General features: G+C 34.2%; 2 protein-coding genes and 1 long non-coding RNA gene across 3 annotated transcripts; 1 reads left to right on the top strand and 2 right to left on the bottom strand.

Annotated features, from left to right (window-relative positions):
- Positions 1-2,845: 2,845 nt before the first annotated feature.
- LOC112005443 (bifunctional monothiol glutaredoxin-S16, chloroplastic) lies at positions 2,846-6,982 on the top strand. The gene is made up of 2 exons (XM_024037696.2): positions 2,846-3,327; positions 6,227-6,982. The coding sequence occupies exons 1-2, from the start codon at positions 2,926-2,928 to the stop codon at positions 6,728-6,730; spliced, it is 906 nt and encodes a 301-aa protein (XP_023893464.1). The 5' UTR covers positions 2,846-2,925; the 3' UTR covers positions 6,731-6,982.
- Positions 6,983-9,117: 2,135 nt separating this feature from the next.
- On the bottom strand, positions 9,118-11,648 carry LOC112014226 (uncharacterized). The gene is made up of 4 exons (XM_024046608.2): positions 10,606-11,648; positions 9,992-10,199; positions 9,616-9,745; positions 9,118-9,522 (listed from the first exon to the last, which is right to left on the bottom strand). The coding sequence occupies exons 1-4, from the start codon at positions 11,502-11,504 to the stop codon at positions 9,245-9,247; spliced, it is 1,515 nt and encodes a 504-aa protein (XP_023902376.2). The 5' UTR covers positions 11,505-11,648; the 3' UTR covers positions 9,118-9,244.
- A 1,164-nt stretch (positions 11,649-12,812) lies between these two features.
- LOC136069620 (uncharacterized) lies at positions 12,813-14,806 on the bottom strand. Its single transcript, XR_010630862.1, has 2 exons — positions 14,441-14,806; positions 12,813-13,281 (listed from the first exon to the last, which is right to left on the bottom strand). It is a non-coding gene; the product is annotated as an uncharacterized LOC136069620 (long non-coding RNA).
- Between the last annotated feature and the right edge of the window lie 2,282 nt (positions 14,807-17,088).

Here is a 17,088-nt window from a genome sequence, read left to right as displayed (position 1 = left end):
AAATTTTTTGCATGATGGGTAATGGACAAAATTTCGCTACAAACTACAATTCTTAGTAAAAAAAATTAACATTGTTACATATTTTGAAAATTTAACCATTGAATTGCATGTTTTTTATGTTCTTAACATACATATCAAATTTTATATCAATCGAATGTTATTTACTACTTGATTCATAATTTTATTTTTTATGCTTTAGACTATAAAAATTTGAAATTTAAATATTTGACTGATGACATAGTTATTGATCTTGATCTTTTAGAATTTTACAAGTATCGATGATATAAGAAAAAAATGTAATTCAATAGTAGATTTGTCAAAATTCACATTAAATAAAAAAATATTGAATGAAATTATAGTTTTAAGCTATAACTAAGTTTATTACCAAACTTTGACATTTGGTAATTCATGATAAAAGCTACCATTGATATGTAGGTTTGCTATTGACAACATTTTTATTAAAACCAATTATAACAAGTTATCTTTACAAGGTGAAAAACTTGTAAAAAAATTTGTTATAGAATACCTATAGTGGGGACTCAGAATGATCATAAATGTCTTCCATTAATGAAGCTCGATATAATTAAGTTGATAATAAAACCATCGCCATCTTTTCATTGACTTCAATATATCCGAATTAAAAACCTGGGTCACAACCTCATTGGTAGATAAGTAAAATGACTTGAAGTTTTCTTAAATTATCTTCATTACGAAGTGTCCTACAAATTATGAAATGGATCAGCATGTGCTGTCCTCCTCTGTTGGTTTTAATCAATTAATCCCACTAGAGTCATATGTAACTGGTAATCATTAAATCCAGCTATAGGGGCTGTTAAGGGTCAGTTATTATTGAAAGATCATGTTGTGGGGAATATTGATATATACAGAATTGTCAGTGCAGCAATGTACATTGCCAAGAACATATATTTTTGTATTTACATTGTAAAATAATTGTTACTTCCAAATCAAAGCTATTCGTAATCTACTGGTGGTGCTTTCAAGATTAAAATATGCTTGACATGGACATTATAACCCACACAACGCAATCACTGCAACAAGTACAACTAAAAATTGGTCCCAGCCTGAAGATCCTTCATGTTCACCCCAATAAAAAACATGAACCAGATTGGACAATTCCAAATTTCTAATCCTCCATTGTTGTCCGACGAAGAGAAAGGATTGTCCTTAGCCTCCTAGGTAATCATAAATCAACATCTAGGTAAAACTAGGTAATGGAAGATGATGTCGATGCGTTGGAAAATGGATTTGGCCTAATCGAATCGTACAGTTCAATTATACACGTGTGGAAAACAGTTGTAAAGGCTAAAGGGACTTTTTCATTGTGCACTTTCCAAGCAAAGTCTATTTTAAGGTGGCTGCATTCAATGCTTAAACCCTAGTATGTAAATAGCAAAATTTGCACACGTGTGGAAACAGTTCATAAGTCCTACGTCAACATTTATATTAGGTGAGAGGGGAGGTTGGCCAATGTACCATACAGTTTGTTCCCTTCCTCTTGCCCTTTTCTCCTTAACGTGTCTTTGATTTCTTACAAGTTCATTGAAGTAAGAAGTTTCTTGATATTTGTTGTTATCTGGGTATGTTCGAAAGGAAAAAAAAAATATGCATAGTACAAATTAATTGTGTTGTCCTTTTTATTCATCATGGGTTATTTTCCAATTGATGTGTTTTTGGACCCAAGGTCATGTTAGGGGATGGAGTCTGCTACTCACATCAGCATTACGTTTCCTTCTCACATAAGGGTGGATAGTCAAACCTTATGTAAGAAGAGGTAGTAATACATTGGGTACACATGAAGAATATAAGAGTAAATTAAATATAAGTAATAATTCATATGAATGGATGAAGAGAAAAATTAGGTGAAAAGGGGAAAAAGGGAATTATGATGGTACTGTTGAATGGGAGAAGATTCAATTTGAACCTACTAAATTGTTGTAAATAGATTGTTAGGTATTAAATTAATTTGGCCTTGTTTATTTACACATTTGTGTAGTTTCGGGCTTGATCAATTATTTACAAGATATTGATATCCACCTATTTATAGTAGTAGGACGCAAACCCCGTTTCCTCTAGTAGTGATTGGGCCTTTGACTATATTTTGAGCCAGAATACATGAAGTTTATTTGGTGAGGCCTATTGTGTTGGATTGTAAAATATTAGCCCCAAATAGGTTAATTCCAAAAATAACCAAGAGAAGGGGGAGTGAATTTTTGAAAAGAAATCTTGCACAAACCATTCATAGGATGTGCATAGTTTGTGAAAATGATAGAAAAATTCATCAGAAAGAAAATTTTTAGGTCATGTAATGAAGGAATTGATCTAAGATATTGATTTCAATCAAAGTCAACATAATTCTTATCGGAGTTTAATCCTCACTTTCTTCCTATAAATTCTTAATTTATATTATGTGTCTGTTTGGGAAAAGTTTATTTAACTTTTTGCTAAATTTTTTTTACTAAAAGTGTATTAAAGTATATTTGTATCAAATTAAGTGAGAAATATGAAAAAAAGTGAGGTTTTAAAAAACTGTACATAAAAGTTAAAAACTTAAAGTTAATGTCAATTTCACCCTATATATAACATTGGAACATAGATATAATATGTAATCCTAACAGATATTTAGAGTTATTTTTAGAATATTAAAAAAGAGTACAAACTTTTTCTTAAAAAGCATCAATTTTAAAACAAGTTTAATAACATAATTTTTATAAAATTAAAAAAAAAATGCTTTAGTTTTATTTTATTTTGATATAAGAATTGGGCCTAGTTTCCAAATCAAACCCAACCCAATTTTCAAGTCCAAACAACCTGAGCCTGAGCTAGTTCTCTCTGTGCTTCAAGAAAAACTAACAACCTAAAAGGAAAAACCAGAGGCTAAAACAACTAAAAAATCAAACATCCTCAATGGCTACGAACACAATCAACCTCTCTCCAATTCATAGTACCTCCTCTCTTCGCTCACTCTCTTTTCGCTCTTCTCAAAATGCCCCTTCCCTTTCATTCTATTCACACCCTAAACCCTCCCTCACTTTCCCTTCTATTTCTCTCAACAAATCCAAAAACCCAACTAAACCTCGCGCTTTCACAACAACAATCACTTCAGCTCACAAGAACTTAACGGAAACGGAACTAATCGCCGTGCCGCCGTTACCTAACGAAGTAAACGAAAAATTTCCTTCTGATGCTGGCGTTTACGCCGTTTATGACAACAACGAGGAGCTTCAGTTCATTGGTATATCACGGGATATAGCGGCCAGCGTTACCGTTCACCTAAAATCAGTGCCGGAGCTCTGCTCCTCCGTTAAGGTATAACGGTTTTTCTAATCGTTTTTTTTTTTTGGTTAATAATTTTTGCATTAATTTCTTATCTGGAGGGTTCTTAGTCAGAAAATTACACTATTACCCTAGAATTATTTTTTATTATGTTGGGTTAAGCATGAAATGAAGTTTTGGTTGCTGTATTTGTGGTTATTTCGGCTCTCGTGCTAAGTATAATGAATGGGTAACTTGACACCAAAATTAAGAAATCTAAATTGGACATGTGGCGCAAAATTAGACCACAATTAGAAACTAGTTTGGATTCTAATTGTGCCACTTTAATATAATATAAATGATGTCAGCCACGCAACTTTGCTTGGGAAAAATTTCTTGGGACACAAGTATTTTTCCATTTGGGCTATTGCTTAGGGTTTCATATTTGGGAAGTTTTAGACTTGAATGCATTGAGAAGCCATTGTACATTGGTCAGTTCACTTCTAGATAATTCATTAGGGAAAGTATAAGAGAATGAGCTATAGCTTAAATGACGCATTAAGAATGGTGGGAGGTTGAAATTGTGGATTCAAAACCCAATAGGTTTGTGGACCTATTACAAATATCAAGGCCCAAGTCTTTGTCCATATTCAGTATATTTAATCCCACTTGGAATGTAAGAAAGTAACCAAGAGTATGACTTTGGATTGAATAGAATGGTAGAAAGGATTGATGGCAGACCCCAAAATATTTGGCACCAAGGTTTGGTTATTGTTGTTATTGGAATGCAAGAAAAGTAATCCTAATCTTATTTTTAGTTTAAGTATTGTAACCCTAGTTTGTCTAGGATTTGGCTTAATATAAATACCATTAAGTGCTTATCAAAAATTAAAATACCCTTAAGTGGGTTCATTGTAACATAGAGCTTAATAATAAAGATGTAGCCATCAATCACTTTCTGTTGTGGATGTTGGTCCTTAAGGATAAACCATGTAAATTTTATGTGTTCTCTTTCAACCTCTTCTTTTCTCGCTGCCTTATTTATTTTCTTCTTTATGTTTTCTCATATACTTCATCATACTATCAAAGCTATGTCATGCCTTGTCTAACATGGTATTAGAGTTATATCTTATCGTTTTTAATAGTACTAATAAAAAAAAGGGTAAAGGGCATATAATCTCTGTTTGGTTTAGCCCAGTGAAATGGATTAATATGAAAACGTTTAATTTTCTGTCTTAATCTGACGGAATTTGTTATAAGAGATGCACGTGTGCCTTGTTTTTACCTGGAAAACACCATAGAAACCTGATGCACTTTAATCCACCAAAAAGTTACAAATTAAATCTTATCAAGAATGTAATATTTGTTCGTCAAAATGGATGAAAATGGGTAAAATCTAATAGCAAATTCAACCAATATAAGTACATAACAAATTATCTAAGGTCCAAAAAAGGGAATATTAAAAGTAATTGGCACCAATTGATCATACTAAGCGTTGCAAGGTTAAATGCAAAGCAAAAATTCTCATATTAAGACAATAATCTTCTCCTTGAAATGTCTTTAAGATAATTGCAACAAAGAACATCTTAAATTCAACCAAACGAAACTAAGATTCACAAAAACACAGATGTATACAAAAACAGTTGGCCTAGCTTTTTCTTTCTACTTTTTAGCTGTGAGGTGTGAAGAATTGTGGGAGTCATTCCCTCCATGGCATCAGGTTTCTAGGGTGTTTTTTCAGGTGGAATCAAGGCATAGGTGCCTCTCACATGCCAAATTCCATCAAATTAGATGGAAAATTAAACATTTTCATTTTAGTCCATTCCATAGGGGGTAAAGTGAAACAATTGAAAAGTCAAGGGGTAAATGAAACTGGGCTAATCACAGGGAGGTAATGCGTCATTTACTCTAAAAAGTATAATACAAGAGCATATTTCTTTCGGCACTGACATAATAGGGTCAAGGTGGATGAACTTATAATAGCCAAGCTTGAGAAAGAATATTTCAGCTACAATGATGCGTAGGCTCCACTAAAGCATGATTGGGTTCTAGTAAGCATGCCTGAACATTCAAATACCTGCCTTCAATCATGTTCCCCCATTACACCTTGCCGAATTCTTGTGTACTGGGATCTGATCCCAAGAACTCTTGTGAGTGTGAAGACTGAAGGTACTCAAACAACCATGGGCATGCTCAGCTATTATGAAGAATTCAGATGTCTACAAAATCATTGAATTTTATTTTATTTTATTTTTGTATATATAAGTAGTGAAACAAAATCATTGAATCTAATTAACCCTAATAGGTTACAAGATATTAAATCAATTTAGAAGTACAGGGAAGGATCTTATGAGGTTTTTCTGCTAATGAGAATGATTGATATATCTTAAAGCAAAAGTCATTAAATCAACCTATTAAGGGTTTGTTTGGGATCCGCTTATTTTGCTGGAACTGAATTTTTTTTGATAAAAGTACTATATATAAAGGTAAATGTTAGTTGAAATAGTATAGTAGGACTTATGAATAGTACCAAAAAGTGCAGTGAGACTCATAAATAGTAGCAAAAATAAGTTGAATAGTAAAATAAGTTGACAAAAAATAAGCTAGCCAAACAGACACTAAGGGTTTGTTTAGGATCTGCTTATTTTGTTGAAATTGAAAATTTTTTGTTAAAAGTACTGTAGATAAATGTAATAGTTAACTGAAATTATACAGTGGGACTTATGAATAGTACCAAAAAGTGCAGTGGAGCCTATGAATAGTAGAAAAAATAAACTAAATAGTAAAATAAGCTAGTTTTTTAAGCTGGAGCCAAACGCACACTAAGTAGATATGCCTACCAGTCTTTTTAATTTGTTGATGATATGATTTGTCTAGATTTGTGCACACTAATTAAGAGAGTAATATACTAATATTTGCCTATTAGTGACTATTGTAAAAGTTTCAATTGTAGGTTGGGGTAGTAGATGAACCTGATAGAGCAGCTCTTACCCAAGCTTGGAAATCATGGATGGAGGAATACATAAAAGCCTCTGGAAAGATCCCACCAGGTAATGAAACAGGAAACATTACCTGGGTCCGGCAGCCACCAAAGAAGAAGCCTGATCTTCGGCTGACACCTGGCCGTCATGTCCAACTGACAGTCCCACTGGAGGAACTCATTGACAAGTTGGTCAAGGAGAACAAGGTGGTGGCATTTATCAAAGGTTCAAGAAGTGCACCAATGTGTGGATTCTCACAAAGGGTAGTTGGCATCCTTGAAAGTGAGGGGGTGGATTATGAAAGCGTTGATGTGCTCGATGAAGAGTATAATCATGGATTGAGGGAGACACTGAAGAAGTATAGTAACTGGCCTACATTCCCACAGATCTTTGTCAATGGTGAATTGGTTGGGGGTTGCGACATTCTGACGTCCATGTACGAAAAGGGTGAACTTGCTCCTTTGGTCAAGAAGTAATCGTTCAAGTTTCTCAACAATTTGTCTTTTTGTCGAATGGGATGGTGTAGGAGAACAGAACAGGGATAAGTAAATGGAGCATGAATTTGGCAATTGAGGTCCATCTATGGTTCAGTTGTACTGAACAGTTTGTAAGCTTATCAATTTGACCAAATATAATTGGAATTTGGTCAGGTAAAGTTTTTTTTTTTTTTGAGTGAATGGTCAGGTAAAGTTGAAAGTATGAAATAGAAAATGTTTTGTGCATGATCATTTGCGCTCTCTCTCTCTCTCTCTCTCTCTCTCTCTCTCTCTCTTATTTTTAAATTTTTTAAATTTTTATAGTTTCTTTGAGCCCAACTTTAGCTTCCACTTATTGGTTTTAAGTTTAAGCATTGCATATTCCTTTTCTTAGAGCATTCACAATCGGCCTTGAATATCCTATATGTTGATATATTTTACCATCAAATCCTTAAAATGATGCTTTAGCCGGACTGTCAAATTGTGCCAATTGTAAAAAATTTTACAATGTTGCTAGAGTATCATCCTATTTCTAGGATGGTATTGTAGCAAGATTGTATAATTAAAAATTATTATTTTATTATCTATTGATTCTTGTCTCTCTTCCTTTCTCATTATTTTATTTCCCTCTTGTCTTCTTCTCTCTTGTTTGCTCTCTCCTCTTCAGACCCAAAACCATGGTGGACATGAACGCCATCACCAAGCCACCATGGCCAAACCCACTATCATAGGCCCCACCGCAAGCTACTGTCACAAGCCATCGCAAGCCACCTGACCAAGCCCAGTTGTTCTTCTCGTCTTCTCCGTGGATCATGGCTCTGTCGCGGTTCTTGGGTGCATCAAGTTCAGCACAGGTCATGGCTCTCTCAAGTCCGGTGTGGGTCGTGGGTTGTGGGTCTCTCAAGTCTGGCGTGGGTTTGATGAGTTTGTGGGGTATTGGGTTTGTTCACGGCGGTGAGAGATAGGGGAGGAAGAGAGAAAGAAATTAGAGAAAGGAGATATATTTTATTGGAAAATATATTTTATTGTGTAGATATATTATTTTAATGAGTAGAATAGGAAAATAAAAGTTGGGATATTAGGTGTGCTGTAAAATGGTACAGTATAATTGATAAAATAGCTTTTTAAGATGGTAAAATAGAATAGAATGACATTTTCGGTTATGAATGCTCTTATAAGTGATGATAGAAAAATATGATTGCAAACTATATAGGGGCATAAGTTGAGTCTTTTTTTTTTTTTTTTTCATTGAGCTAGAGTAGTGTATGAATCCAAACAATTGGCGTTGTTACGTTGTTATAGACTTGTAGCCAAAGCCTAAAATGTGTGGCTTCCACGGTTCTTTAACTATGGATTTTCAACAACCTTGAAATACCATGGAAAGCAACATTTTCCAGCTCTAGTACATTAATCATTAATGCCATCTCAAAAAATATATTTAACAGAACAGAACTCGGAAAAGACTGCGAGATCATTGTTACCTTTCATCTGTAATTACATGTGATTTCTTAGACTTTAAACAATATTCATTGCTGTTTCCTTTTTACTTCTTTGATTAACCGACATTATTAAAAGTTTCAAGCACAGGAAAAAAAAGAAAAAGAAAAAGAAAAAGATGTGGTTTATGTTTATGCGAACATGATTGAATATGAAGTCAAAACCGTTCACGCAATGATTACTGATTATCCCATCATTTTGCCAAACCATTTGGATATGGGGTCCACGATCATAATCATCTTTGTGATAATTTAGTGGAGGTTATGCCGTGCTTATACAGTATGATTGCCGTGATATGGTAGAGACAAAAATGGAGCCTAAGTAATGCCTTGCTTAAATGACAACAGCTGGAAATGAACAAGTTTGCTGACATTAAAAAAGATTAAATTATTTTCTCAATTGTTAGAAGTAAGTATATAATAAAAAAAAATGTATCAATCATAGACCTATCACCTATGTGAGAGTGGTTTTTTTTTTTTTTTTTTTTTTTTTTTTTTTTTTTTTTTTTTTTTTTTTTTTTTTACCATGCGAAAGTGACAGACAGTCAATCATAGTCTAACACATAAAATAATTGCGGCAATTTATGTAGTACTAGAATTACTCAACTCTTTAACATCTCAATTTTTCTAGAGTTAATTTCATTTTTACACTTTTTTTTTTTTTTCCATTTGAACAGAATTAGTCCATGAAAATTAACTCATCTCAAGATTCTCAACACACAACGAAACTTTAATAGGTCATATTTGAAACTCTGCAATATGGCTGAGACTTGGTCCTCAACTAGAAGGCTGGGGCGGCTCAGAAGTCTAGGAACCCTTTTTTCTTTTTCTTTTTTTATTTAATAAAAAAAAAGGGAAAAATCCCCTCCATGTGAGGGGCAAATCCACGACTCAATTTAAATCACAGCCCATTCACTCAAATTTTTATTCATGCCACAAACAAGCAGTTTGTAAAATATAATGTAATATATTTACACATACACATACCCATCAAAATGAGACATCACCATATTGAAATTTAATCATTGTAATAGAAACCCTTTAATCGCCAAATGCCTCTAAAAGAAGAGAGGTTTGTGATTCTCACAACCCTTTGATTTAGCTTCCTCCCTCGTCTGATGGCAATTTCTTGAGCACTCTCACGTACTTTCTTTATTTCAACCTTAACTATGTGGTGGTCAGAGGTACCTTTGGATGAAATGACTGAGTATGTACCCGGAACAAACTTGTATGGTGAATCTGATGATGCCAAAATGTAGTCCACCCGAGTTCCATACTTGCATGTACCCTGCACATCTGCTCTTACCATGTTCACAATCAGCGAAAATTTTTTAGGAAAAAAAAGTATAAGAATACAAGTCAGCCATATTGAGAGACAAGGTCACTTACTTTGGCCTTTGGCCAGGATGACCACCGACTCACATTCCCCTGCAAAGTCCTGTGAATCTGTGTACCCTTTTCCCTTCAAAAACCTCATCACCTCTACCTTTGGAGTAGGCTTTCCTAACTTCTCATAATACTGCAACACACATATTGGCTTAGTTTCCGACAAGGACAATAATTTTAGCATACAGCAGCACTTAATTGAATATTTTTCACACTTTTCACGACTACTAAAAAATAAAGACGGTGTAAGTGGTAGACTTGAGTGAAAATAATATTGCTCCAATCACAACAAAAGATGTCGAAAGTTGTGAAAAATTATGTCCCTAGTATTACATGTGACCATTTGGGGGAAAAAAGTTACTTTGTGTAGAAGCATTACCTTGACAATATCTGTCCATCTTTCTGATGAGTAATCTGATGCATTGAGAGAATTAAGACCACCTGCCAATATGTGCGGACAATCAGTTGATTGAATTATTGCGTTCATCTGCTTCATCCTCCAATTCTCATCTAAATGGTCAAGTTGGGTGCAATAGAAGTCAAATTCTCCACCCCAAGGCAATTCAATTGTGACCTTTAGCAAGTTCCTGAATTTAACATTATACACAAAAGAGTTAAGAGGATGCATAGATGGTGTGGCAACAGCTTTCCAGTTGCACATTACTTGTAATGAGGATTTGGGTTTTGCATTTAACAAGATGCTTAATTGATTCACATGGAAGGTATTCTACCTTCCCTAGTTTGTTACTACAGATAACAAGTGCATATATTGTACTCATATTTTGAAATTACTAGAATGCCTTGGCACTGACCTTGGTTCTCAATTGTCAAAAGTTTGCATAAAAATATTGATTTATAATTCATATAGGTTCCTTTTCTAGTAAAAATTAAGTACAGCATATTCTAATCATACTAAGAACTTGTAATAATAAATATTAAACGCTAATTGTGCTTCCAATTAAAATAAGTCTGAGAGCAGAAGGAAAAGGGTACCTGAAATCATCATCATTAGCAATTTTCTGAACTTTCCACCTCTTAATTGGCCATTTGGAGAAGACAGCATTACCATACTCTGGGGCCCAGCTCTCAGCAAACACATACTTCATACCCAAGGCAGCTGCCAAATCAGAAAGAGGTTTCATGCCTTTCCCTTCCTCTGCCTTCACATCTTGCAGAGCCAATATATCAGCATCCACCTCTTTGAGTACTTCCAGGATGGTCCTACCACTTCCCAAGAAGTCATCACTCTGACTAATAATCATACTAGAAGGAAAGCACACAGGAGACCTCGCTGGAACCCCACTACTGTGGACTCTTTGTGGAGTCATGCTTGATGATTCCACTTGCTCATCTTCCACAGAACTAAGCAACTTAGTATTTGCTAATGAGATCTCATTATCAGGAAGATTAATAGAAACCTTTAACTTTGATCTTGTGATCTTCTTTTGCTTGGAAACACGTTCAGGACTAGTCAGTGTGGCACGTATAGGAGATTGCTTCAAGATACTCTTGGGATGAGAATTCATAGACTTAGCCTGAAAATCATTCAGCATGGAACTCTTAAATATATTCTCCTCGTGATTGATGCTAACTGGTTTCGCAGCCTTTGGTACAGCAGGTGCCAAGGTGAACATGGCAACATTGAATGTGGCAATTCTAATTGGCCTTTCAGGTACAAAATGACCCGGTTTGCCGATCGTAGATCTTTTGGTGCCTTGTTGTACTTTAGACTGAAGTTTAGAGCTCCACTTTACAAGCCTCTTGATGACAACTTTTGGCCTCGGCCGCTTCCATATCAGCCACCGTATCTTTGAGTAGAGGTGCCGGAGTTTCCTTCTAAGGCTACTTAACAAGTAAGATGATTGGTCATTGTAAATATTCTTAAGAACCATTTCGGTATCCTATGAAGTTCTAGCACTATATCACTACCAACAATTTGAGAGTATCAATTTGAGATAAGCATTATGTCAAAGAAATTAGTAGTCATGTGAAAACTTGAAGGATAGCCTTAGTAGGAATGACTAGGTTCCTGTTGAAGAAGAAAAAGAAAGTGTAGCTATAGGAATGACAGTAGTCAGCCTTAATAGGGACAAACAAAGAATCCAACTACTCCAACCAGTGGGGTGGGCGTTGAAAATGGTGCATATGGTTGATCCTCTTTTTTCCGCCACATCAACTAGTACAGTAACCAGGGAAATTATAAGGAAGTAAAAGACTTCTGACTTCTGAGTCTCCGACACTGATTCTGAAAGTGATCTCAAAGAATCTAGAATAGAAATGTAAATCTGTAAAGAACTTTTTTGAAGTAGATCTAATTTAAGCTCCAAAATTTTTATCAGAACTTAGGAGACCACATCAGTTTTCCAGTTTTACATGTAAGGGAAAAACTTGGGCACAGTTTTTTTAGTGCAGAAACTTAAGTTTTACAATTAAATTCAGCCACATGTCTATATTGATTATTGTAGTAAAATATATATATATATATATATTGGAGATTTGGAGATAATTTTCTACTTTCACTCCTGATAATAATTCTTTATCATCAAACCAAGACACCAATCGATTTTTGGTATAGACGGAAATTAATCCCTAAATTTCCTATTTAATCGTGAAACTTTACCAGATAAACTAACTTGAACTCACTAGTAAAATAAATATTATTCTTCTCCCAAGAATAATTAAATTCAACTATATAATTAATTGATCAATATAAACATATTACAATTTAACTAAGAAACCTAAGATTTCAATTTAACTAAGAAACCTAAGCTTTAAACACTAAAAAACTCTGCCTAAGTTTTGTACTTCCATGGTAAACCTTTACAGTCAACTCTGTTTTGGTAAGTTGATGGGAAACTGGTGCGTTGGTTGCGGAATTTGGGGGTGATTGCCGCCTTAAGGAGGTTAATGACATGTATAATAGTTGATTTTCTGGGGTCAGCATAAAGCAACTTTTTGGTAGTGACTTGTGGGATAATGGGCTTCATTCAGGTCTTTTTCACGAAACATGCAATAAGTCAAAGGCAGGTGGGGAAAGAGACAGAGAGAGAGGACCTCTAAATTAACACCCACATGAGAAAAGAGACAGCAATAGGAGAGGATTGAAAATTCAAATATTTCTCATAAGTCATAACTATTAGAAAAAAAAATAATAATAAGAATAATATGATTGTTACTACTACAGTTAACATACAGAGGTAATCCAACCAAAAATAGATAAAATTTCATTTTAATGTCCTCATTCACTCATTGTCTCATTGCAATTGCAACAAATTATCACTGTAATTTGCAACAAATCCCTCAATCAATTAGTTACAAAAAATTTCTCGTGTCACTGCTTATGCATGAGTTGTATATTTACTTTTCAACAGTTGAGGCAATATAGACCCACAAGCCACACTATGCTCAATGTTTGAGGCCAATTATATCTCATGGTTAACTCTCTTCAATCAATCATCACTAAACAAGGCATCCAGAAGGTTAGAGGCTGAATTGTTAAGTCGGCTCTCATCAAAGAAACCTAGAAGCATTTTCCCCATCTAGATTTCTGCTCTTCAATGAAGGTTTCAGCTGTTTCTGTGCAGAAATCTCGTCTCACCTGTTTAACAGGTCTCTCAGCAACAGCAAACTTGGTCCCATCATGGGTTCTCTTGGGGAAGACTGCCCAAACTGAAGAAAAGCATGTGTGAGAAGTTAGTCAAGTCCTGTTTAAAAAACCTTTTTTTTTTCCAATCAAAAGTAACTGGAACATAAAATTGTTGTGACAAAAACGATAATCTTTAGGAAAATGGCACACTTGATTGGAATGCGATGCCCTACTCTGTATGCAAAAGATTTTGTCCCCTTTATGTATGAGAAAAATCGCGAGTTAAATTTTAGCATTACTTAGGATTAGGAACTTGAATTTCTTTCCAATTACATGCGAAATAACTAATAGAAAAATGGGACAGATATAAGTTTAAATGTTAATGCAAAAATCAGAACACAAACGAAATTAAACAGTAAACAACCAACCATATCAGGGGAGGCAGGATGGCTTTCTGCAAAAGATACATTTGAAATGGATATGTTCTGTGATACAGTCCATACGGATACCCCAAATTGTTTGAGAGGGTGTTGTGTGGGCATATGCTGAGTCCCACATTAGCTATTTATTAGGTGAATCTTGGGTTTATAAGTGATTACAAGAAGTCCCAATTGTAACTTAATCAGTCTTATTAAGGTGTAAGTGCAGATATGGCTAGCGCTGATTCGTCATTTGAGCTAAAGCTTATTGGTTATCTGTCATGCTTACACAGTGAAAGAGTACATACAATTCTTTGGTAGAATGGCATTGTATAGTCCCAACAAAGTAAAAACAAAAAGAAGAGTCACATAACATAGCCTACAAACATGTATGCAATACTGAAAAAGTGCCTAGGCAGCCCTCAGTGGCATGTTTAACTTGTCACCTTGTTAGCAGTACCGTCCGTAACTGATTGAACTCAAAAAGCCCAACAAGACTTTTACTTTATAATGCTTAATTTGATTCATCCAAAAATATAAAAGGGAAGCTTCTATTCGCTACTAGATTATATATCTCAGCAGAAGAAATATAATTTTTTAAGGCATTACTACTGCTTAGAATACAACAAGATATCGAAAATTTACTCTCAAGCCTATGATTACCAAACAATTGAATTGTTATAGCACATTGTAAACTGAAAGGATAAAGCATACAAATTCAGACTTCCATATTTAAAGGAAACCCCATAAAGAAACAGCAAGCAAAGTAATTGAAAAATAACCCAAATATTGTAGAGAAGCAGTATATGAAGCAAATTCATACCTCGTTTCTGAGTAGAAACACAAATGCCCACTTCAAGATAACCAAAAAGACGGAGACTTTGGAGAAAGCAACACACCGAAAGAGAGTGTGAATTGGAAAGAGAGTAAAAGTGGAGGAAGCTGAGGTAGGAGTTGGAGCCATGGCTTCCAAAGCGTTGAACTCTCTCTCTCTCTCTCTCTCTCTCTCCAAAATACAGTAGTACCTCCTACCCCTACCTCATTGAAATTTCAAATCAGCATTTATGCTTGTTTAAGTTCCACAATTGATGGTCATTGGGCCCTCCTAGTCCTACCTCCTCAAATTCTTTTGCATGTCGTTTAGAGTAGTAAAAGAAATGAATGAAAATAATAATACGCAGACTACACTGGTTGTCCTTGAGTTAGGAAGAATGACATTTACTTCTAAACTAGAGAGGAAAAAAAATACTCACATCTCTTGTCAGAAGAAAATGACACTTCTTTGATCTTTCCCCTTATATATATATATATATATATAAAATAACAAGTGAAGTCAAGAGAAACTCAAATTAAAATTTCAAATTAGAATTCTAATTTTGTGCCAAATGTTCTAAATTATTTATTTTTAAAAAGTTTTATTCCTTAATTTTATAATCAAACGTGGGATCATATCATAAATATTCATCTAAGTGAATTATTAAGTTTGGTAGGCTGTAATACGCACTGTAATGTAATAGATATTCCTATAACATAACTATTCGATTGTCTGATTATATTTTTATTACAATAAATAGTTATTCCTTATGACTAGCTATTCTTCAAAATGAGGAATAAGTATTCATTATCAAAAGTATTGAATATCTATTCCTTCGCCTTATGTAATAAATTTTTAAAAAAATTTCCTAAAAAGCCATTAGTTGCCATATCTTCAAAAGGAAAGAAAATAAATTTTCCTTCTTGTTAATTATTAGCTCTATTTTGAACACTCTAAAATAAGTGTATTTTAGGAAATTTGACTTAAAAATGATTTAATTACATCTTCTTTCTATACTCTACTAAATTATAGATGCATATTCATGATTATATTCTTAAATGGTCACCAAACTAATGAATAGTAAAACTTATTACATTCCAACTTAATGTATTCCTTCTAATACTTATTACTATTCTCATTACAGTGTACCAAACGTGCTCGCAAAAAATATTTTTAAAAAATAGTGCTTCAAAATAATTAAAAAAAATTGACAATTTACATTTTATACCTAATAATATCCTTACAAAATTTTTTAAAGAGTTAACAAAATATAAAAAATGATTATCAATAATATTTGAATTATATATATTGGAGGGACTCAGTTTGGATTTGACCCTGAGTATAAATGGGTTTTCAGCCCAACAAGCCCAAACAATAAATTTATAGAGAGTGGGTTAAAGGTTTAGGCGTTGCCCATCGTTCATCAAGCATGAACTCTTTTTTATAAAAGAAAATACTTAGAGTTTCTCTACAACTTGGGGGATGCTCCTCGGCCCATGGCCGAGGAGCCCCTCTTCTTCTCTTTTTCCCCCCCCCCCTTCTTTTTTACTTTACTTGCTTTTCTTATATAGTCTTCATCTTCCTATCTCCTTCTTCCATCTGTTGATCATCCAAGGATGACATGGTAGCATCAAAAGCCTAACAAACATGAGGAAGGAGGGATTATATGTTGCCTTGAACTTTAAACGCTAGTGGAAGGAAGGATTGTGTAGTGTCATAAGCCCAAGAAACATGAAGGAGGAGAGATCTAATGTTGCTCTGGACTAGAAAGACAAGTGGAAGGAAGGATCAAGTAGTGTCATAAGCCCAAAAAACACAAAAGAGGAGAGATCAAATTTTGTCTTGAACTTGAAAGACTAGTGGAAAGAAGGATCAAGTAGCGTCATGCGCCCAAAAAACACGAAGGAGCAGAGATAAAATGTTGCCTTGAACTTGAAAGACTAGTGGAAGGAAGGATCAAGTAGTGTCATGAGCCCAAAAAATATGAAGGAGGAGAGATCAAATGTTGCCTTGAACTTGAAAGAATAGTGGAAGGAAGGATCAAGTAGTGTCATAAGCCCAAAAAATATGAAGGAGGAGAGATCAAACATCGCAAAGGCAATGAAAGCCTTAATCTTGCAAACATGTAAAAATGTATCAACCTCACAAATCCAGCATGAGTTTGAAGTATCGCAAAAGCAAATTTTCCTTGTGTACGAGCCATCATCATTGTTAACAAATATATATGTTTAGTTATGTATGGAAGATTAGAATACAACGTATGTACCATCCAATGTATCTCTCTCTCTCTCTCTCTATATATATATGTGTGTGTGTGGTTGGAAAGTGAGATTACTTCTAGGAGTATGTTGAATTATTGTATTTATCTTCATAAAAATATACGGTAAATATTTCTGTATTTTTTGTTGCGAAATTTTAAATTATAAACATATTATACACATACTATACATGTACCATTATTTCTCTGTTTCCGTATTTTTCTGCCAAATATATGAAACATATTTTTCTTAAAAATACTAAATTATATCTGTCCATATACTTACCGTATTGTACTAGTACCGTATTTTATTAACTATGATCAAGACCATCCATTGTATCTCTCCAAATATATTAGCTAAGTCTATTGGCTTCAGGTATTGATTTCTTTATGCTTAGTA

Source organism: Quercus suber, unplaced genomic scaffold, assembly GCF_002906115.3.
Source record: "Quercus suber isolate HL8 unplaced genomic scaffold, Cork oak 2.0 scaffold_180, whole genome shotgun sequence".
NCBI lineage: Eukaryota > Viridiplantae > Streptophyta > Magnoliopsida > Fagales > Fagaceae > Quercus > Quercus suber.
Note: the sequence above shows the minus strand (reverse complement) of the source record. Positions and strands in the feature narration are given on the sequence as shown.

Excerpts from the sequence above, each read along its gene's own strand:
- LOC112005443 (XM_024037696.2), top strand. The coding sequence starts at position 2,926 with ATGGCTACGAACACAATCAACCTCTCTCCAATTCATAGTACCTCCTCT. Across the intron at positions 3,328-6,226 it reads AGCTCTGCTCCTCCGTTAAG|GTTGGGGTAGTAGATGAACC; the intron begins GTATAACGGTTT and ends TTTCAATTGTAG.
- LOC112014226 (XM_024046608.2), bottom strand. The coding sequence starts at position 11,504 with ATGGTTCTTAAGAATATTTACAATGACCAATCATCTTACTTGTTAAGT. Across the intron at positions 9,746-9,991 it reads GATGGACAGATATTGTCAAG|TATTATGAGAAGTTAGGAAA; the intron begins GTAATGCTTCTA and ends TGTGTGTTGCAG. Across the intron at positions 9,523-9,615 it reads CATCCTGGCCAAAGGCCAAA|ATGTGCAGGGTACATGCAAG; the intron begins GTAAGTGACCTT and ends TGGTAAGAGCAG.